The 21,693-nt window shown below is 42.1% G+C and overlaps 3 protein-coding genes across 3 annotated transcripts; 2 read left to right on the top strand and 1 right to left on the bottom strand.

Moving 5' to 3' along the window:
- Nucleotides 1-7,259: 7,259 nt before the first annotated feature.
- LOC115257812 (uncharacterized protein K02A2.6-like) lies at nucleotides 7,260-13,945 on the top strand. The gene is made up of 2 exons (XM_062857957.1): nucleotides 7,260-7,776; nucleotides 13,785-13,945. The coding sequence occupies exons 1-2, from the start codon at nucleotides 7,260-7,262 to the stop codon at nucleotides 13,943-13,945; spliced, it is 678 nt and encodes a 225-aa protein (XP_062713941.1).
- Nucleotides 13,946-17,172: 3,227 nt separating this feature from the next.
- LOC109418789 (fas-binding factor 1-like) lies at nucleotides 17,173-20,520 on the bottom strand. Its single transcript, XM_019693024.3, has 2 exons — nucleotides 18,301-20,520; nucleotides 17,173-18,247 (listed from the first exon to the last, which is right to left on the bottom strand). The coding sequence occupies exons 1-2, from the start codon at nucleotides 20,323-20,325 to the stop codon at nucleotides 17,255-17,257; spliced, it is 3,018 nt and encodes a 1,005-aa protein (XP_019548569.3). The 5' UTR covers nucleotides 20,326-20,520; the 3' UTR covers nucleotides 17,173-17,254.
- Nucleotides 20,521-20,689: 169 nt separating this feature from the next.
- LOC109418805 (cytochrome c oxidase assembly protein COX11, mitochondrial) lies at nucleotides 20,690-21,693 on the top strand. Its single transcript, XM_019693030.3, has 3 exons — nucleotides 20,690-21,231; nucleotides 21,296-21,463; nucleotides 21,517-21,693. The coding sequence occupies exons 1-3, from the start codon at nucleotides 20,848-20,850 to the stop codon at nucleotides 21,670-21,672; spliced, it is 708 nt and encodes a 235-aa protein (XP_019548575.3). The 5' UTR covers nucleotides 20,690-20,847; the 3' UTR covers nucleotides 21,673-21,693.

Here is a 21,693-nt window from a genome sequence, read left to right as displayed (position 1 = left end):
TTTTTCTTAGAGATTCTTAAAAAATACTCCAAGAATTGCTTGAAAAATTTGTACAAAAAACCTTCAGGGATCCTAGTTTTTTTTATCTGTATTAACGAGATGTTTAGCCCTAGGCTAGTTCATCTCGGGACCCACGCTTTACTCTCCTTCCGAAGGAAGAACTCACATTTTGCAAGTTTGTCGGGAGTGGGATTCGATCCCAGGTCCTCGGCGTGATAGTCAAGTGTTCTAACCATCCCACCAAGTCCGCTCCACTAGGGATCCTAGTATTCCTTCAACAATTACTGCAGACATTGATTTCTTCATTTTTTTTTATCCAGGAATATTCCTACAAAAATTCTTCCAGGTATTCGCTAAGAAAGCTCTCCTGAGATTCCATAAAGAGTTCCTAATGGGGCTTGCTTCCGGGATTCCTCATCGGGTTTCTTCAGAAATTACTTCAAGAGTTCCTCCAGGGATTCACCGGAAATTTCTTCTGTTATTCTTACAAAAACGAATTCCGAGATTATTTTAACCATTTCTAGAAGAACTCTTATTGGTATTCCTTCAGAAACTCCCGCAGGAATTAATCCAAGATTTCAGGATTTCCTCAGGAATTTCAGCGGTTTCTTCAATATTTCCCCTGAGAATTCTTCAGAAAATCCTCCTGGAATTCCCTCAGAAATCGAATTTTGTATTTCATCAGGAATGAATCTTGAGATTTCTCCAGGAACTCCTTCGGAAATTCCTCCCGGATATTTTTCAAGAATTATTCCAGGTATTCCTCCTGGCATGTCTCTAGGATTTCATTCAGGCATTTCTCCAGAGACTTCTGCAAGAGTTCTACCAAGAATTTCTCCAGGTATTACCCCAGGTATTTCCTCAGGAATTACTCCAGGAATTTATTCAAGTTTGGATCCAGATATTCTTCCATGAATCCCTCCGATAATTCTTCCTGGAATTTCTTCTCTAGGGTGTCCTCTGCACATTCCTCCAGGATTTATTTCATGGATCCCTCCAGGAATTCCACCGATGATTCCTGCAGTAATTCCTCCAGAAAATCCTCCTGGAACTCCACCAGAAATTCCTTTCTGAATTCCTCTAAAAATTTCTCCAGGAATTCCTTCAGAAATTTCTCCATGGATTCCATCCAGAATTCCTCTCTCTAGAGATTCCTCCAGGAATTCATTCAGGGATTCTCAAGATATTCATTTAGGGATTCCTCCTGCAGTTCTTCCATGAATAGTTCCACGGATTTTCCCCAAGATTTCCTATAGAGATTTGTCCAGGAATTCCTCCTGAGGTTCTCCCAGAAATTGTTTCAGGGATTCCTCCAGGTTTTTTTTTTGCAAGAATTACCCCAGGGATTCTTCCAAGTAATTCTCTAGAATTTCCTCTAAGAATGCCTCCAGGAATTCCTCAAGAGGTTACTTAAGTATTACCCCAAGAATCCCTTCAGAAAGTCCTCCAGGAATTGATCCAGGAACTTTCATAATAATTCCTTCAGAAATTACTACCGCAATTCCTTCAGGAATTCCTCCTGGAATTCCTCCAAAAATTCCTCTGGGAATTCCTCTAGAAATTTCTCTTGGATTTTCTTCAGAAATTTCTCTTGGAGTTTCTTCAGAAATTTCTCTTGGAATTTCTTCAGAAATTTCTTTTGGAATTTCTTCAGAAACTCCTCCATTAACTGCTTCCAGAATTTCTCTCGAGATTCCTCCAGGAATTCATTCAAGAATTCTTCCAGGGATAGTTCCAAGGAATTTCCACAAAAATTCCCTTACAGATTAATCCAGGAATTCTTCCTGGAATTCCGCAAGGAATTTATTAAGAACTTCCTGCAGGAATTTGTCCAGAACTTTCCAGGCATTCTTCTCCTGAGGTTTCTCCAGCAATTGCTTCAGGGATTCCTCCAGGGATTTATCAAAGGATTTCCCCAGGGATTCCTCCAAGAATATCTCTAGAAATTTCTCTAAGGATTCCTCTAGGAATTTTTCAAGAGGTTTCTTTAGAAATTTCTCCTGGGAGTTTCCCCATGGACTCATCCCGGGATTTCTCCAGCAATTCATCTAGAGTTTGCTTCGGGAGTTCTTCTAAAAACTCCAAACTCCACTAGATTGCTCCCAGAATTCTTCTGAAAACTCCACCAGGAACTCATCTAGAAATGTATCCAGAGATTACTCCAGGCATTAGTCCAGGAATTTTTCCACGGATTTTTCAAGGAAATCCCCCAGGTTTTCCTCCATGGATTTCTTAAGGAATTTCTCGATAGATTCCTCCAGGAATTGATACAGGCATGTCTCCAGGAATTTATCTAGGGATTACTCCAGAGATCCAGAAGTTCCTCCAGAGATTTCTATAGGGATTTATCCAGGCATTAATCCAGCATTCCTTCAGAAATTACTATCGCAATTTCTCCAAGAATTTATTCAGGGATGTATCCAGGAATTCCTCCAGGAATTTCTTCGGAAATTCGTACAGCAATTCCTTCAGGAATTGTTCCAGGAATTCCTCCAGAAATCCTTCCAGGGTTTCCCCGAAGAATTAATCCAGGAATTTATTCTCCGCGGTTTCCTCTACACATTCCTCCAGGAATTATTTCATGGATTCCTCCAGAAATTCCTCCGATGATTTCTCCAGTAATGCTTCCAGAAATTCCTTCTGAAATTGCTCCTGTAAGTCATCCAGAAATTCCTCTGGAAATTTGTCCTGGAACTCCATTAGAAATTCCTCTCAGAATTCCTCTACGAATTTCTCTAGGAATTTCTTTAGGAATTTCTCTATGAATATATTCAGAAATTTCTCCATGGATTCCTTCCAGAATTCCTCTAGAGATGCTTCCAGGAATTCATTGAAGGATTCCTCAGAGAATTGATAAAGGGATTCCTCCTGGAATTCATCCATGAATAGTTCCATGGAATTTCCCCAAGATTTCCTATAAAGATTTGTCCAGAAATTCATCCTGAAATTCCACCTGGAACTTGTCCGGAAGTTCCTCCAGGAATTTCTCCTAAGGTTCCTCCAGAAATTTGTTTCAGGGATATCTCCAGGGCTCTTTCCAAGAATATCTCCAGGGATTCTTTCAAGAATTTTTGTAGAAATTTCTCTAAGAAATTTTGCGGGAATTCCTTATGAGGTTTCTTCAGAAATACCCCAGGAATTCCTTTAGAAAGTCATTCAGGAATCCATATAGGAATTCCTTCAGGAATTCCTCTGGGAATTCCCCAGAAATTCCTACCGCAGTGTCTCCAAGGGTTCCTCAAGAAATTCCACCAAGATTTACCGTAGGTATTTCTTCAGAAATTCCTACAGGAATTTCTTCAGAAATTGATCCAGGAATCCCTCCAGGAATTTCATCGGAAATTCCTACAGCATTCCTCCAGAAATTTCTGCAGGAAATCCTTTAGAGATTGCTTCCGATTCAGGAGATTCTTCAGGAAATTCTATAGGAATTTTTCCAACGGATTCCTCCGGAAATTCTTTCAGGTTTCCTCTAGGAATTAATCCATGAATTTCATATTCAGGGATTCCTCTAGAAATCCGTCCAGGAGTTATTTCACGGGTTCTTCTAGAAATTCCACCAGGAATTCCTCCAAGAATATACCAGAAATTCCTGCAGGGATTCCTCTAAGGATTCTTTCGTGAGATTCCTCCAAGAATTCCTCCTGGAATTCCTCCAGAAATTCCTCTGGGAATTCTTCTAGAAATGTATCTTGGAATTTCATCAGAAATTTCTCTTATGCTCCAGGCATTACTCCAGGAACTTCTCCAGGGATGCCTCCTTCAGAAATTTATCCATTAACTTTAGAGCCAAGAGCTGAAAGTCTCTTTAAAAAAGACAAATCAATCAATCAATCCATTTACTTTTCCAGGGAATCCGCCAGGAATTTGTCCAAAAAATTTTCAAGGATTTCCTCCAGAAATCCATCTTGGAATTGCTGAGAAAATTTGCTTATGATTTTACAAAAAAAAAATGTGCCTATGATGCGTCGTTCTATGATTTTTCAAAGTATGTGGTGTCTGTGGAAAATGTTTGATTTTCACTGGAGTTTTCCGGAAAATTAGGTGACCCTGATTTTTTTTTAAATTTAGTTTTTCAAATATATACACTACCCGTCATAAGTACGGACTCACACAAAGTATTGCAACAATATTGCATCACCCTGACTCTCCTCGGTATTTCCAAAACCTGAGGACTTACAAAGATGCTGTCTTTAGGAAAGTTATTCAGAAGACCAAAAGCAACAACTTTTCTGAAGGCAACGTACATCTATTCTCACTAGGAATTCACATTTTGCTGGAATTCCATTGCAAATTCAACCAGAGTTTTTTTCCCACATGATACTTGATTTCCATAAAGAAGCACTTAACCATATTTTGCAGTAATGCTGCTAGAAAATTCAAAGATTCTTAAAGATTCTCATCCAGGAATTCCTGGAAATTATCATTTAGATTTAATTTCCCAGCGATTTAAAAAAGAAGATGTACAAAGTATTGCTTTTTATATAATTCTGATTGTATAATATTTCCAAACAAAACTAACTAATTACATAGACCATTTTGGACAATGGTCTTGTAAAGAGTGACAAGTGGAGAATTGTCTCCAATAACTGTCAATTTAAACACATATTATGCCAAATAAATTTCTATTACTGTACGTGCAGTTGAAACCCGGTATTTTCGACTAGCGAGGATGGATTTTTCTCCAAATTCGTGCGTCGGACCTAACTTCGGAAGTGGTGCGCTGTATAGGTGTTTGCTATACAGCGCACTACTTCCGAAGTTAAGTCCGACGCACGGATTTGGAGAAAAATCCAACTTCGCTAGTCGAAAACTCCGATTTTCAACTAAATTGAGAATATAGATCTATGTTTGTCACCACGACAGTGGTTTTCAGATTTTTTTCTAATTTCCATATATAAAGTCATGAAAAATTTCTGGAGGGGGCCTGGCGGATTCTGGGGGGGCCTGGCCCCCCTGGCCCCCCCTCTAGTTACGCCAATGCATCCGGCATGCATCAGAGTTGGCTTGGTTGCAACAGCTACGGTTTGTTGGTCTGTTGGTTTTTAACTTTAAAGTTATCTTCGGAATATTTGCTTCATGTAAGTTGTTTTGAATTCTTACTTCTCGAACAAAAACTGCACGTATGGGCTTGGACTGCACTTCGAAAATGACCGTGATTCCCTCCTCCAGGTTCGGGTTGACATTTTCCTCTGCAAGAGATGCAATAATACAGTACTAAGTATTGCTATTACTGACGTTAAATATGCACTGTTGCCTTACCTGTAATATTGTTCATGCAGATCTTCGCAATTATAATAATTTAATCACAAATTTTAGAGAAATAATGGAATACTCATTGAAAATAAACAAGACTACACTACCGCTGCTCGTTTATTTGTAACTTTTCAAGATGGCACGAACGTCGAAAAACTACTACTAAAATTGACCAGGCTTGTAGTAAATTCGAAAGCAACGCATAGTCTGCTGAAATTTGCCGGTGCAACACGCTTAAAATAACCATGAACGTGGTCATGCAAAAGCTCTTACTGCAAGTCATGGTAAATGTGACCGCAAACTCGATATTTTCATGGTAGAAACGCGTAGTTCATTTTACTATGATATTTTGTCAACGTTCCCATTACAATTTGAAGAAAGACGTGGTATATTTAACTTACTTCCTTGAGGTATTCCCGACAGATTCCAGAATGATTCGGAAAGTGAAGATCCTATCTTAACACGGAGTGATCTCCCGACCAGGTAAGACTTGAACCAATCCACAAGACTGGAAGATACGCCTAATTTCAGCAGTTTTTGCAAAAGATGATCCACCTTATCAAAAGCAGCCTTTAGGTCGATGTACACCGCATCAACTTGCTTTCCATCGTCCATAGTTCGCACGCAGTGAGAAGTGAATTGTGCCAAATTAGTAACAACTGATCGTCCAGGAAAAAAGCCATGCTCATCCGGAGAAATATATTGTTTGCAGCTGTTGAAGAATGCGTCGTTCACGATGATTTCGAATACTTTCGAGGTTGCACATATGCTGGTAATTCCACGATAGTTGCCAATATTCCGTTTGTCACCTTTCTTGTAAATCGGGAAGAGATACGATACTTTCCAGCTCGAAGGAAAAATTCCGCTATTCAAGGACAGGTTAAAAAATTTGGCTAGAGGTTTCAACAAAGCTGAGCAGCACTTTTTCATCAAAACCGGTGGTATTTCATCAGGCCCGCCCTCGTACGATGATTTGGAATGGAAGAAGTGCTAAACGGAATACCGAGAGTAGTAGTGTTTTGGGACGATATACGCGTGACGGGTCTGACTAACGATGTACATTTGCAACGACTCGAAGAAGTGCTCAAACGTTTGAGTCAGTACGGAATGCGAATAAACTTGGACAAGTGCCTGTTTTTCGCGGACGAAATAGAGTATTGTTGTTATGTCGTGGACCGTCACGGTATACATAAAGTGCAAAAGAAGATCGAGGTAGAATATGCCCACTCCCGTAAACAAGGAACAGGTACGTTCTTTCGTCGGATTAGTGAATTACTATGAACGCTTTCATCCTAATCTGAGCACGATGATCTACCCGCTGAATCGACTGTTCCGAAACGACGTGCCGTTCCAATGGTCGAAGTCGTGCGAAGAAGCGTTTAGGAAGGTGAAGCAGGACATGCAATCCGACAGCTATTTCTGATGCATTACAACCCCGAGTTGCCACTGGTGTTGGCGACTGATGCGGTGTCGGAGCCGTCCTTAGTCACGTCCTGCCGGAACGGCCGATACAATACGCGTCGCAGACCTTGAACGAAACACAACGTAAGTACAAACAAGTTGATCGTGAAGCGTATGCGATTGTTTTCGGAATCCGACGGTTCCACCAGTACTTGTACGGGCGCAAGTTCGTGCTCTACACGGACAGCGAACCTGTAAAGCAGATTTTCTCCGAGACGAAGGGACTACCGACTATGTCAGCCTTGAGAATGCATCACTATGCGACTTTCTTCCAATCTTTCGATTATGCAATCAAATTTCGCCCCACTAAGCAGCATTGCAATGCGGACCGCGGTTACCGATAGCTACGAAGCAGCCGGATAACGTCGTAGAAGAAGTCGACATGCTGGAAACGGGACATTACGACGGCTACGGCTATCAACGCCAGTAGAGAGTTTTTTGCGACCTACGGTATAGCATGCGTCCTGCTCAACGACCGTGGTGTACAGTTCACCTCTGGTGAATTCCAGCGTTTTCTGCAGTTGAATGGCATTTCCCACAAAATGGGTGCGCCGTACCATCCGGCGACGAACGGGCTGGTCGAGAGGTTCATTCAGACCTTCAAGAACAAGATGAAGGCCCTGAAGTGTTACAAATCAAGAATGCACGTGAAACTTTGCAATATCCTGCTGACTTACCGGAAGACAATCCACCCTGCTACCGGCAAGTCACCTTCCTTGATAATCTTCCATCGCCAAATTCGCTCCCATCTTGATATGATGCTGCCTGGCCCTACGTATTCGGAGAAGGTCGATCACAAAGTTCGCTCGATTCCTGAGGGAGGAAAAATCGCTGCGCAAGATTTCCAGAACCATGAGAAATGGAAGTACGGTCGGGTAGAAGAGAAGTTGGGAAAGTTGCACTACATGATACCGCTGGACGATGATCGTGTATGGAAGCGTCACATCAACCAACTATGCGAAGTCGGATCGAACTTCATCGAGAGTCAAACCAGTCTCGGTGCCGGTCCCGGAACCCCATCCGGCATTGAACGTTCCGACTCTTCGGCTTTTCGGGCCCGTATGAAGTTGATCATCAATATTAACTTCTTTTCCCGATCAGCCTAGATAGCTGTGTAGTGTCGGTAGCGGTTAGTTCAACTGGCTAAGAATAGCACTACGGACCGCCTGTTCTAGTGGTAGGAATCCACTAATCAGGTGACCTCTAATTCATGGTGTTATGCGGCTTTACGCTTACCGTTGCTAGGAATGAATGTTTAGGGGGGTCTTATAAAAACCTAATCGCAAACGGAGCCTGTGGAGTACCAGGGCACCCTCCACAGTATGTTGCCCTTACTGCGCTAACCGGAGCAATAGTGCGGTGGACCTTGTGTTTCTCCGAGACAATCAGCTGCCCTTCTTCAATCTCATACTTGAGGCTGAATAAGGGCGGGATTATGAAGATGTTATTAATTAGTTTAAATTTTCACCTATATGGTTTTGCATTATGCGTTTTACACAGTGTATTCTGTGCATCCTCGCCTTTGGCTCACTCAAATCGATACCGATCTGGCTTTATTGTTGCTGTTCTTTTTTGTGCTGTGATTGTTAAGAGTTTAATCTTGCCTAGTTTGGGTAGTGGCTACGGTTAGGATAGCTCAGATAAATCTTCAGCACAAAAGAACAGCAACGATCAATCTTTGTAGACTTATGCAAAATGGTACAGCCCAAGTGGCGTTAGTCCAAGAACCTTACTTTCGTAAGGGGAATTTCTATCTAGGAAACCTTGTGAATCCAGTGTTTGCTACTTTCAGTAAAAATGAAATGGCAAACGCACGTGTCATGCCTTGAGCATGTGTGCTTGTCAACAATGCAATCGTTGCTACACTCATCTCTGAACTAACTACTAGAGATGTATGTGCTATCACAATCGATGTATCTGTTGGAAACCTCAACAGGAAATACGTTTATTGTTCGGTTTATTTACCGCATGATGAACCATCCCCTACGGATGCTTTCAAGCAAGTCATTGCATACTGCACTTCAAAAGGCCTTCCGCTAATTGTTGGTAGTGATGCTAATGCTCACCATATAATCTGGGGCAGCTCAGACATCAATTTGAGAGGCTCCAGTTTGATGGAATACTTAAGTAGTGCAGATCTTGGATTACTTAACATAGGCAACCGCCCAACCTTCATGGTATATGGTAGAGAGGAAGTGTTAGACATGACGCTTTGCTCTAGCAGAATTAGTCATGAGCTGACCAATTGGCATGTGTCGGATGAAGAATCTTTATCTGGCTATCGCTACATCTTGTTTGAACATGTGAATGTTACTTCGCAAACTTTGCGTTTCAGGAATCTATACCGATTTGGTTGCAGCCAAATTTCATGGATACTCACCATCAATTGACACTCCAAATGATTTAGATGATGCCGTTGATACTACAACGGCCTTCATCATGGAAGCTTTTGAAGAAGCCTGTCCTCTGCGGTCTGCGAAGACCACAAGAGGAACTCCGATCTGGCGAAGCTCAAGAAACAATGTACAAAGAGTTGGAACAGACGACGTTCGGCTGGATCGGAGGCTTTCAGTTCGGCTCGCAAGGCCTACCAAAAAGCTCTTCGGTCTGCTGAACGATACGGCTGGAAAAACCTTTGTACAAATGTTTCCAGTCTGGTTAAAGCCAGTCGATTGAGCAAAATCCTTGCAAAATCTAAGGATTTTCAAGTGAACGAACTTTGTTTGCCAAATGGTGATTTCACTTCCTCTGATGAGGAAGTTTTGGAATGTTTATTCAGTACACACTTCCCCGGATGTGTGGATATTACATCTTCGGATGAACCTGATGTCTTTTCTTGTAGTTATGATTCTTTAGCTTCGGCTCGGAGTATCATTACTTTAGAATCGATTGAATGGGCACTCAATAGCTTTGCTCCTTTCAAATCTCCTGGGACAGATCTGCCGCAATTCTGCAAAGTGACGTAAGCGACATTGAAAGTTTTGGCCCATATTTTGGTTATTATGCATAAAACTCTTGCTCATCCTCTAAGTTTCTTTCCATAGATGATAGATTACGACTAGATCTTGCATTCTAATACAGCAGGCAAACCACAGTGTTGTTTTTACACCAGATATTATATATAATATACCAAAAAATATCGACATTTTGAATGGCGCTTACGTCACTTTGCAGAATTACGGCAGAGATGGGATTTATCCTATTTTGCTTCAGAAGGGATTTGATCATTTCAAACATGTTTTGAAACAACTACTTGTTTGCAGTTTTGCTACAGGGTATATTCCCAAATCCTGGCGGGATATTACTGTGAAGTTTATTCCGAAAGTGGGTCGCGCGTCGTATGAAGAAGCAAAGAGCTTTAGACCTATCAGTTTGACCTCTTTTCTTCTGAAATGCTTAAAACGCATAGTCAATCATCACATCCGTGATGTTCATCTGGCCAATGTGCCTCTTCATGTGAACCAACATGCTTACCAATCTGGAAAGTCCACTGTGACTCTTTTACACAAAGTTGTTACGATGCATTCGCTCAAAAGCAATCCTGCTTGGGTGTTTTCTTAGATATCGAGGGTGCCTTTGACAACGTGCCTTTCGATGCCATATTGGAAGCCGCACGGGGTCATGGTATATCTCCAATGATTTCCAATTGGATTCACCAAATGCTCAAAAACCGACAACTCTTCTCGACATTGCGTCAAGCGGCGATTAGGAAATTGAGTGTTTGTGGATGCCCCCAAGGGGGAGTCTTATCACCGCTTTTGTGGAATCTCGTAGCAGATACGCTATTGAGGCAACTCAATAATAGCGGTTTTCCTACTTATGGTTTTGCCGACGACTACCTAACATTGCTAGTCGGTATGTGCATCAGCACCCTTTTCGACCTGATGCAAAACGCTCTTCAGGTAGTTGAGGGTTGGTGTCGCCAATATGGCCTTTCGGTAAATCCGAGTAAAACATCTATTGTTCTTTTCACGGAAAAGCGAAACCGTAATGGTGTTCGACCTTTACGTCTCTTTGATTCTGAAATCAATGTGACCAGGTAAAGTACGTTGGAGTCATTCTTGATTCCAAGCTTTCCTGGACACCTTATGTTGAGTTCAGAATCAAGAAAGCTTGTATGGCCTTCGGGCAATGCCGGCGAACCTTTGATACAACTTGGGGTCTTAAACCCAAGTACATCAAATGGATTTACACAACTGTTGTTCGTCCAATATTGGCTTATGGATGTCTGGTGTGGTGGCAGAAGGGCGAAGTGAGAACGGTCCAATCAAAGTTAGGCCATCTCCAAAGGATGTGGTTAATGGCGATGTCTGGAGCGTTCTCTTCAACTCCTACGGCAGCGCTCGAAGTGCTCTTTGACGTTGCCCCACTACACATTCATCTCAAACAAGAAGCACTTTCTTGCACTTGTCGTCTATGGGTACTCGGTTTACTAGAGGAAACTCCTGTGAACCGCAGTTCAACACACACCTCGTTGTTTCCACTTTTGGTGAATTGGGACAAAGTTGTCCTTGCTCCAAGTGGTCTTACAATTGCTTGTAATTTTTCATAAAGGACATTTTCCACGAAATTCCCTTCCCGGGAAGAGTGGACATCTAGTTATCTGGAGAGAAGTATTTCAGACGGCATCGTATGTTACACTGATAACTCCCTTCTCGAAGGTCGAGCAGGTGCTGGTGTTTATTCTCGTGAGCTAAGGCTGTATCAGTCTTATTCACTTGGTAGACACCGCACCGTTTTTCAGGCCGAGATCTTTGCTCTTATGTGCGGAGTGCAATCAGCACTTCAGCAGCACCTAATGGGCAAAGTAATATAGGGTATATGTACCATTCCTTGGCCTAATTTACAAGCCGCCTTGACAATTTTGACCATAACTCATGAATTAATAGCGCTAGAAATAATATGTTGACCCTATTACACACTCTAGCCAATGCATGTTCCACCAATTGGAAGTAAACTTACGTAAATATTCAAGAATTTACTTAATTAATCTGAAAAGATTCGGTGCGATGGTATGCAACGTTGGTCTATGGTACAAAAATTGGCCTATTAGTGGATACAACGTTGGCCTATTGCTTTCCATGCACTAGAACCAATAACTATCTCATTTTTTCAATATTTCTGCTGAAGTATTATCCCTGTTTGTTCACCAAACTTTCTTTTAAATTACATTTTCGGAGCCAAACTTTCAACAAACTATAAATAAATCACTTTAATTTAAGTTCTTTCTTAATTTAGTAACGAAAACAACGCAACCCTATTATTGAGTTATATTTTTACAGTCACCGCACACAAAATCTTTCTTCCTGTTCGTTCTTTCTGGTTCTTACGCAAGAAATGTTGTTGACGTCTTTGTATCGCTGTGTTTGATGTCACTTTACTGATGGGCCCAGATTTGGGTACATAGTGGAAAAAATGTCCTCAATATTCGGCCCACATTCAATTTGTAAAATAGTTAATATTCGTTAAAAACAAATACACAAGTTCAAAATAGCGTCTTTGACCGTTGCATCAAATGTTCAGTTATTGAAAAGTCAATTCGAAATATTCCAGAATCATGCCATTTATGATCATGTGTATAGACTACCCACTAAGCCGAAGAATCATGGCGTCTACAAAAGCTAAATAAAGTGACATTTTCATTCAATTTTAATGCTCCAAAGTGTTAAAATTGAAACGAAATGTTACAGTTGTTTGGCGCACAGCTTTTCCGATATCCAGTTATGCGTGTTTGTTTGAGTTTTTGGTTTACATTGAGATAGGCCGAACGAGGGGACTATGCCAACGAAGCATCCCGATACCCTACTTCTGTTCAGATAGCCAGGCTGCTATTAAAGCACTTGCTTCGGCCAACTCCAGGTCGAAGATAGTTATCGCTTGTCGAACTCAAATCGAGGAGCTGAATTCAGCAAACGCTGTTCACCTTGTATGGGTACCTGGCCATTCTTCCATCGCTGGAAATGAAATGGCTGAAGAGTTAGCTCGCACTAGAGCATCACATGACTTCATTGGCCCTGAGCCAGCTATTCCGGTATCCAATTGTTGGGTGAAGCTTCAGATTGACACCTGAGCTGCCACTCAGCACAAACAATACTGGAATAGTTTGGAGTCATGTCGTCAAACAAAATTGTATTGTACTGAGCCATCTCTAGGGGTGGCAAAGTATCTACACACTAAGATTCAGATGTTCCAGCTCAGTAATTTTTTCACCGAGTTCAGTATTTTTTCCATCTTTTTACTGAGTTTTCAACAGCAGATTTACCTCGGCACACTCGGTAATCATATTTACCGTTCATCAGTAACGATATTTACCGTGCATCAGTAACTTTTGATAGTTTATTAGCTGAGCTCAGTAACTCAATAACGGAATATCCGCAAAAGAAATAACCGAGCGTACCGAGTTAAATCTGCTGTTGAGAACTCAGTAAAAAGATGGGAAAAATACCGAGCTGATCTTAGTGTGTAACAAATCTGTCAAAGCAGAATTGCAGCATGCTGGTCAAAGCATTGACTGGCCACTGCCGACTCAGTTATCACATGGCGAATATTCAGCAAGCTGATTCATTTGCCTGTGATAGTTGTGAATCCGATTATGGAACTTCCTATCATTTGATATGTAACTGTCCAGTTTTTGCGCAATTGCGTTTCCGAGTACTCGGGAAACACTTATTAAGTGAAACTGACTTCAGAAACCTGCATCTTCAGGACGTTCTGTTGTTCTTGACCCGCTGTGGTAAAGAGCTATAGGCTCTCCTTACGCTTTATGCTTTATCACAGTGCCCTTCTCAGGGCGCTGTTTGAACCCATTGTGGTACGCTTATGCGTTATTACGGTGTCCTTTTCAGGACGCTATGTGAACCCATTGTGGTACGCTTTTGCGAGTATGACGATCCTATTCCCTTACCTGTCCTTTCCCATGTCCTATCCTTTTTCCTTCCCTTCTCCGTCAGGTAAATGATGAATAGGCTCGTGTTCATGGCGATGGCACAAATTTCCCGAATGGAGTAGAACGTGTCTCTAGAGCCGACCTACTGATACCTGATACCACATCAACCAACTATGCGAAGTCGGATCGAACTTCATCGAGAGTCAAACCAGTCTCGGTGCCGGTCCCGGAACCCCATCCGGCATTGAACGTTCCGACTACAGGTCCTGCTACGAGTATGCAAAGCAAAGGATCGTTTCAGCAAACCCCGAGGAGATCAACCCGTACGGTGAAACCACCTAAGAAATTGAATTTTTAACGATGTAAAGCATAAGGGGGGAAGAGCTGTTATATGTTTATCTTGTTTATAACAAACCTTTATCATTATGATTACTGTAACTACCATAATACTAGATTGCTTTGCTCTCCCCATACTGAAACTCTTGTCATTATCCATTTATCAGTAGAACAAAAGTACACGTGCATAAAAACGATTGTAATCGGAAAGTAGTCCAGGTTCTTTTACTGTTTCCCCGACGCCGGAAATTCCCTCGCGAGTTCTCTCGGTCACAACACACCTTCTGTTGATGATGTTGCACAACGCAGTGTTTCGTGCAACATGTCCACCAGGTGGTGGTAGTGTGAACTGGACGATGGATTTCAACGGAAATTGTTCTAGGTTTGTTTGTCGGTTGTCTCTCTTTTGATTTTTTAAAGTTTTATATCCTTCACTGTTTACTAGAAATAATATGCATTTAATGTTAATGTTAATTTGTATTTTCATCGCAACCCTGTTTAAAGGTTAGTGCAAAATTGCCGCACACACCGTGTAGGTATTTGCTGAAGCTGTTTGCATTGATTGCCAAAAAAAGCATTCCTGACAGGGTCCCTTCATTTTTATGCTTCCATGCCTTTGGCATCACAGACCGGAAATGAATGCGAGCTGAACCTGAACTACGCCTAAGTGGCAACAGTTGGCCCAACGGATGACACTTTTTGTGATTTTATGAAACTTGGAAATGGTCAATTCATAAAAAAAAAGCTTTCTAACGAAACGGCAGTAAAAACGGACACATTGTGAAACAAAACTAGCTGAAAAGGGATTTGGGGAGAACAATTGAACTCTGCTTTGATTGTTTTATTTTTTTGTGCTTTGAGCTACGCATCCAACCCAGGCTTCGGGCAATAATTGCCACTCCTTTGTGCTACTGATGATTGTGCCCGAACGACCCTCTCGCGATTATCAATTTCATCCAGGATGTGCCTGCCACCCCATCCACAATGCGGTCGCTCGTGAGCGGTTGCTGGCTGGCGGGCAAAAGAAAAGTCCTGTCTTTTTTCATTAACCGCGAGCGCACAACGTACAACCACAGAGAAGTACAACGAAGGGCAACTAATGAAACATCGGGATCTGGATATCTCCTGATTGGATCCAAATGTACAATCATTGAAGAAGGATTTCCACCTCATTACTTCGACAAGTGTTTGATTAGAAGATAATTGTGGAGATATCAGGAAATCGTTCGACGAGAAATAAGTAATTTCAAATTTACTTCAATGCCGGGAGGATGGAATGGATTATTCCAATGTTTTGCATCGATTGCCATTGAAACAAAATTTTGTTTTCAAATTTCTCCTTTAGAACGCATACTTTTTTGCAAGGGTGCGACCATTCATTTGCAAAGATTTACATTCATTTGCTATTATCTCAGTTCAGAAGCATGCTATCGAAAAACAATGTATGGATGAATTTAACCTTGTAGTTTTATCTGAAAGTTTGCCGAATAATATTGGGGTCGCAAACGTATACCAAAGTCGTGAGCGAGCTGTGAAGGCAACTTTCCACAGCGTGAATGTAATTTACATTCACCCCATTCACCGCATGGCAGTGCTTGAAATCGAGTGAATATGAATGGTACGATCAGTCATCACACGCTAAGAAAATATTACTCTAAAATGAGTAAGATTCATACGAAACTGAGCTAAACTGAAACAGCTAAAAAAATTAGTAAATTGCATTTCCAGCGATAGCGCTGGCCCAAGTGCAAAAATCCAACTGGTTTAAGCCGTATAATATTCTTCGCATCATCAAGAATATTATACGGCTTAAACTGATGAGAATTTTGCACTTGGGCCAGCGCTATCGCTGGAAAAAAATTTACTCAATTTTGAGTTGTCCCACTTTAGCTCGAAAATGAGTGAATTATCTGACCGTGCAGCGCCAACCATCACTACGAACGAACACGCACAGGGAGCAAAGAAAAACCAATCGCGATCACTATTCCTCATCGGTCGGTTGGCTGGTGAAGCATGTTGACTGGTAACGATTATTTCTCACTTGCTGCGGTGAGGCTGAAGATACGTAAATGATTCAGTGGATTTATTTTTTGCTCAAAACTTGTAAAAACAATCAATTTGTCCATAAGAGAATGATGGACGTGACTATTATAATCGATTTAATTCGAGTTTATGTCATTCGCACTGTAATAACGAGATAAAAATCAAGTATATTCATTGCCGTATACACCGGCGAAGAGAGAGATTCAGAGAGCCGCACGGTGCACACCCTTAAATGAAACAACACAGCGCACGAGTAACTTTTACGCAGCGAGCAAAAAGACAAAAGAATTTTCACGCAGATTTGTGTAACACCGGATCAGCACATTTTTTGTGTTGATCTGGTGTTACACAAATCTGCGTGAAAATTCTTTTGTCTTTTTGCTCGCTGCGTGAAAGTTACTCGTGCGCTGTGTTGTTTCATTTAAGGGTGTGCGTCGTTCCTCACTCTCACTCATATTTTTTATTGCTCCCACTCCCACTTGCTTCTGAAGCATGTTTGCCAATGAAGGCATATTGCTACCGCTTTGGGTTGAAAAGCGCCGGTCAAAGTAGAGCAAATTTTGATTCGTCTGAGGTAGAACGCTTCAATTTTCAAGCGCTGCCGCGTGAAGAGTTGCCTTCACAGCTCGCTCACGACTTTGGTAGGGAATCGCGCCACTTTGGCGGTGGCTTCTATATTCGTCTGTTTTCCACTGTAATTCAGTCAAATTTGAACCAATTGACACAACTTTTGGAATGTGGTGAGATAGGTATAGTATCTACCCGTGTACAAAATTTGAAGTCAATTGGTTCAAAATTGACCGAGTTATAGTGGAAAACAGACGAATATAGAAGCCACCGCCCAAGTGGCGCGATACCCTATATGTTTGCGATCCTCATGTTATTCGGCAAACTTTCAGATAAAACTACAAGGTTAAATTCATCCATACATTGTTTTTCGATAACATGCTTCTGAACTGAGATAATAGCAAATGAATGTAAATCTTTGCAAATGAATGGTTGCACCCTTGCTTTTTTGTATTATGAAATATTTGTTATTCTAATCTTTTCCTCATACTTTATAAAAACCTCCAGCGTTTCTCAAAAGATTTGCACCAGAACGAATTTAGAATTAACTCTGGCATACTATAAATAAAAAAATAATCAAACTTAACAACTCCATGAATTCTTAAGAAAATATCAACAGCTTCACTTTCAAAAGATATATTTCATAAAATGCTTATTGTATTAAAAACTGAATTTAAATCGTTTTCCTAACAAATAATTCCTCAGTTATTTTTCACCGCCATGATCGAAAAAGTTCTGGGACTTCAAAACATCGAACTTCAACAACAACAAATCCGTATCAATCGTTCCGTCTTCATTTTGTGCTATATTCTGCGCAATATTCCCATTTTCTACGCCTACATCGTCCAATCGGTTCCTCTCCAAAAAGCTCTGCAGTTGCCTTCCCACATCTCCATCAAAGAATTGATCCAACTTTCCATGGTCGCGATGCTGTTGCATTTCAAAGAAACTTGCCTCTATCTTTCGATCATCTGCCACTGACTCAGTGTTGTTGACCGTTGTTAAATAATCGCCTATTTCCTGCGACCGTTCTCCGATCTTACATAAACTACATCGGGTTGATTGCAACCGTTTCCGCATTGATTGCAGCTCCAAACGTTCCTTACTGAGTTCGATCTTGTCCTTGGACAACCGATCCTCTCGCTCGGAAATTTCCCTAAACTGTCGCTGTACGAGCTGTATCTTCATCTGCAGGTTTTGCTCTGCCCGCTTGATGCTCTTGAAAGCGTTCTCCGCATTCAGCTCCTTCAATTTGGCACCATTGATGGCAGTTTCCAGCTCGCTTGATTTGGTTCTCAGTTGACTCTCCTGGTTGATTAGCTCGCGACGCTTGGCCTCAAACTGACGTTGCAGCTGCAGTAGCCGCTCTCGTTCGACGTCCGCTTGTTTGGCTGCATCTTCTGCTACCTTGATAGCTACATCGATTTCCGCTCGAGAAATTTCCCGTTGGTCCTTCTTCTGAATTCTCGAGAGGGTTTCAATTTTGGCTTTTTCCTCTTGGAGAAGTGTCTTCTCATCCTGAATTTTCTGCATCAAACGAGAATGTTCTTCAAGCTGGAGCTGCTTCAGTTCGTCGATTCGCTTCTCATCCCGTGCGATGCGCTCACGAGCCGCTTCCTTCTCCTTTTCGAATGCTTGTCTTTCCGAGTCCAACTTGATCAACTTCTGCTGATGGCTCCAATGTTCTTCGGAAGCAGTCTGGAAAAAATATTGATAAGTTTCATAAGTTTATATACCTAACAGAGAAATACCTTAGTGAGTTCAGTGAGTTTTCCCTCCAGCATTTCCACAAGATTAAGCAAACGTGATTTCTCCGCTTCGGTTGCTTCCTTGGTCCTCTCCATTATTCGCTGTTGATCTTCCAGCTGCTTTTCCCTCGCCTTCAGTTGAATGTTTTTCTCCCTCTGGGTGAACTCAATTTGTTCGTGAAGTGTATCTCTAAGTTGTTGTAAATCTCCGGACGCGTTCTCCAGATATTGGGAAGCACTTTTGAGCATGCTCATGTACGATTGGTTATCCTGAAGTACAGAAAATTCCAACATTTTTGACTCCCGAATGTTGTTGATCATTTCCTTATGTTCACTTTTGAAGTTTTCCAAGCTTTCCTCATAATTCAACTTCATCTTTTCTACCATCTTACGATGAACTTCTTCCATCGTCTGCACCATCTCGTTATGTTCAGTAATCAGTTGCTGTTTTTCATCTTCCAGCTTATCCAGTTTGCCTTTGTAGAACTCCTCCAAATTCTTGTTTTCCGTCTTCATTCTGGACTCCATAATCTTCAAACTCTCATCCAGGAATCCCATCTGCTTCCGGTAGCTCTGTTCCAGCATAGTGATTTCCTGTTCGTGATTGGCAGTGATGTTAGATATCAAATCTTCCAATCGTAGTTTCTCCAACTCCAACCGCTTGAGATCAGCTTTCAGTTCAACCTTATTCAAAACGTTTTCATGTTCATTACCAGCATCTTCTGCTTCTTCTACTCTTTTTTCATTCGCCCGATCTATCAAAAGCGGTGGAATCTGTGGCGGTTGAGTCATCATGACCTGTATGTTGCTGTTGATGCGCTCCTGTTGTTTTGATATAACTTCTTCAAGCATATTGTGGCGTTGAATCTGTTTGTGCAACAACTCATTGAACTGAGACTCCTGCCTTTGCAAAATTGATTGCTGCTTCTGCTGCATTTCTAGCAATGCCTGTTCTTGACTTCTCATCTGCTTTGCTACCATCAGCTGAAACTCCTGCTGCTGCATGGTGTTGAGAGCAACTTGAGTGTCGTTGTTTAGAAGTTCCATCGTTTGCGCCGCAGTTGCAATGTCCGGCTTTAACATGGCAGTCAAAGGAATCTGGACCGGCTCAATTGTGGGTACAATTGTAGTGATCTGAATTGGAGTAGATAAGGCGACAGGTTGCGGAACCGGGGCTGCCGGCTTTGTAACTTCCACTTGCTTGGGGACGTCAGGCTCAACCTTGGGAATCGGAATCGGTTCGGGGTCATTCGAAGAGCTGGCATCGTCATTCAACCCTAACCAATCCGCACTTTTCTTGCTCGATTTTGTTTCTTTCTTCGCTTCTGTTGGCATCGAAAACAATCCAAGAGGATCATGCAAAGCTGTTGACGACTTCCTTCTTGCACTTCTTCGCGGACCCCCTCCACCACTGGGCGCATAACCTCCCATAATTGTGCTTTCGGTTTGAAGGTTCTCCGATGTTTCCGTCGACTGCCTCGAAATAGACTTACTGCCGGCAGTCTCCTCCTTGCCCACACCAAGGGACTGCTTAGCTTTGCTCTGCTTAGATGTGATTTCCTTGCTCGTCGTTATTATCGGTCCACCATGTATGTCGTCCAATATATTTGATTTACCCTTAGGTTTCTTCGGATCAAATCCAAGATCGGACAGTACATCACTATCGTCAAACGTAATCTCTTTCTTTTGCACACTTTCCGACTTCTTCACAGGGGTGCTCGTTCTCCTCGTCTGGAAGCTCGTCAGACTTGACGGTTGACCGGAAGCAGTGGGTTTCGTGAAGTCCAGCGAGGAATGTCCATCCTTTTCGCTCGTAGCAGTTGCGGTACTTGTAGCCAGTTTCTGTGCCTCCGCCCTTGGAACATCAGATTTGATGCCGAACAAACCTTCCATCTTGGACTGCTTAACTTCCGGTTTGCTGGTCGCGGCGGGTTTCTTCGACGCCTTTGCATTCTCGTTACCGAACAAACTATCGTTGCTTCCATCGCTGAGAAGGCCTTCCAGCGGGTCATCCAGATCAAAGTTCATGGCTGCGTTCCACGATTATCCTTTTGAAAACAAATTCTCCATGTAACAAAATTGTTGAAACTTCAATAAATAAGCGTTCTTTTTCTGTGTCCGTTGTCATAGCATCCACGATATGACATGTGCTCCTCTGCGCAACCGCTTATGCGCAACACGTGGTTTGTTTTGGAGCGCGCGATATCACACCAACCAGCAGAGCTTCGTCGAAGAGTGCGAAACGAACAGCTGCGCCACACACGGTCACTAGCTGAAACCAGACTGAACGTGCCATAAAATGAGATACTTTATTTATGGCACAAAATCGTATGTGACACCGACAACACCCCTCAGATCTGGTGCTTTGACATTGAAGCTGCCATAAATTTATTATGAAACAAATCGGATGTCAACAAATTAAACTTGCTGCAGACTTCGAAAGTGGTGTAACAATTTTCTTAAAAATATTTTCTAGTAAAATGTTTGATTAGCTTGTTTTAACATTACTAGTGATTTGTTAAGTAGAGTGTATAAAATATAAACATTAAAATGCTGTTACCATCGCTGGCACGGATAGCCCACAAATTCAGTACAAAGCCCTTGCTCCGAGTCCCCAGATCGTTGCCGGCGCCGGTCCGGTTCATAGGTCGAGATCAAAATGCGGAAGCGTCTCGGAGGCATCGGATTCGTACCACCATCTACTATGTGGCCGCGGCCGGTGTGCTAACGGTGGGCATGAGCTACGCCGCTGTTCCCCTCTATCGGATGTTTTGCCAGGCGTACAGCTACGGTGGAACCACCAGTCAGGGCCATGACGCCGAGAAGGTGGAATCCATGCAGAGGATCAAGGACCGGGTGATCAAGATTCGATTCAACGCCGACCTGGGAGCGGCGATGCGATGGAATTTCAAACCACAGCAGCCGGAGATTAACGTTAGTAAATTATGGTTCATGGTTGCATAGAAGGGAAAGGTCTAACGCTGTTCATGTTTTGCAGGTCGTTCCGGGTGAAACTGCGTTAGCTTTCTACACGGCTAAGAATCCTTCAGACCAACCGGTGATAGGAATCAGTACCTACAATGTGGTGCCATTTGAAGCCGGACAATACTTTAACAAAATCCAATGTTTCTGCTTTGAAGAGCAGCAGCTTAATCCGCACGAAGAGGTAGGGACTATTGATTTATACTTTCCATTAAATTCCAGAAGTTCTGTTTTTAGGTGGATATGCCTGTGTTCTTCTACATTGATCCCGAAATCATGGACGACCCCAAAATGGAGCTCGTGGACTCCATTACGTTATCGTATACATTTTTCGAAGCGAAGGAGGGCTTAAACTTCCAAATGCCTTCATACGCAACGAAACATGGTGCATAAATTTTTATTTTTGACCGTTAA

The sequence above is a fragment of the Aedes albopictus genome, chromosome 3 (genome assembly GCF_035046485.1).
Source record: "Aedes albopictus strain Foshan chromosome 3, AalbF5, whole genome shotgun sequence".
Taxonomy (NCBI): domain Eukaryota; kingdom Metazoa; phylum Arthropoda; class Insecta; order Diptera; family Culicidae; genus Aedes; species Aedes albopictus.
The sequence above is the reverse complement of the archived record's forward strand: the minus strand, read 5'-3'. Positions and strand labels throughout refer to the sequence as shown.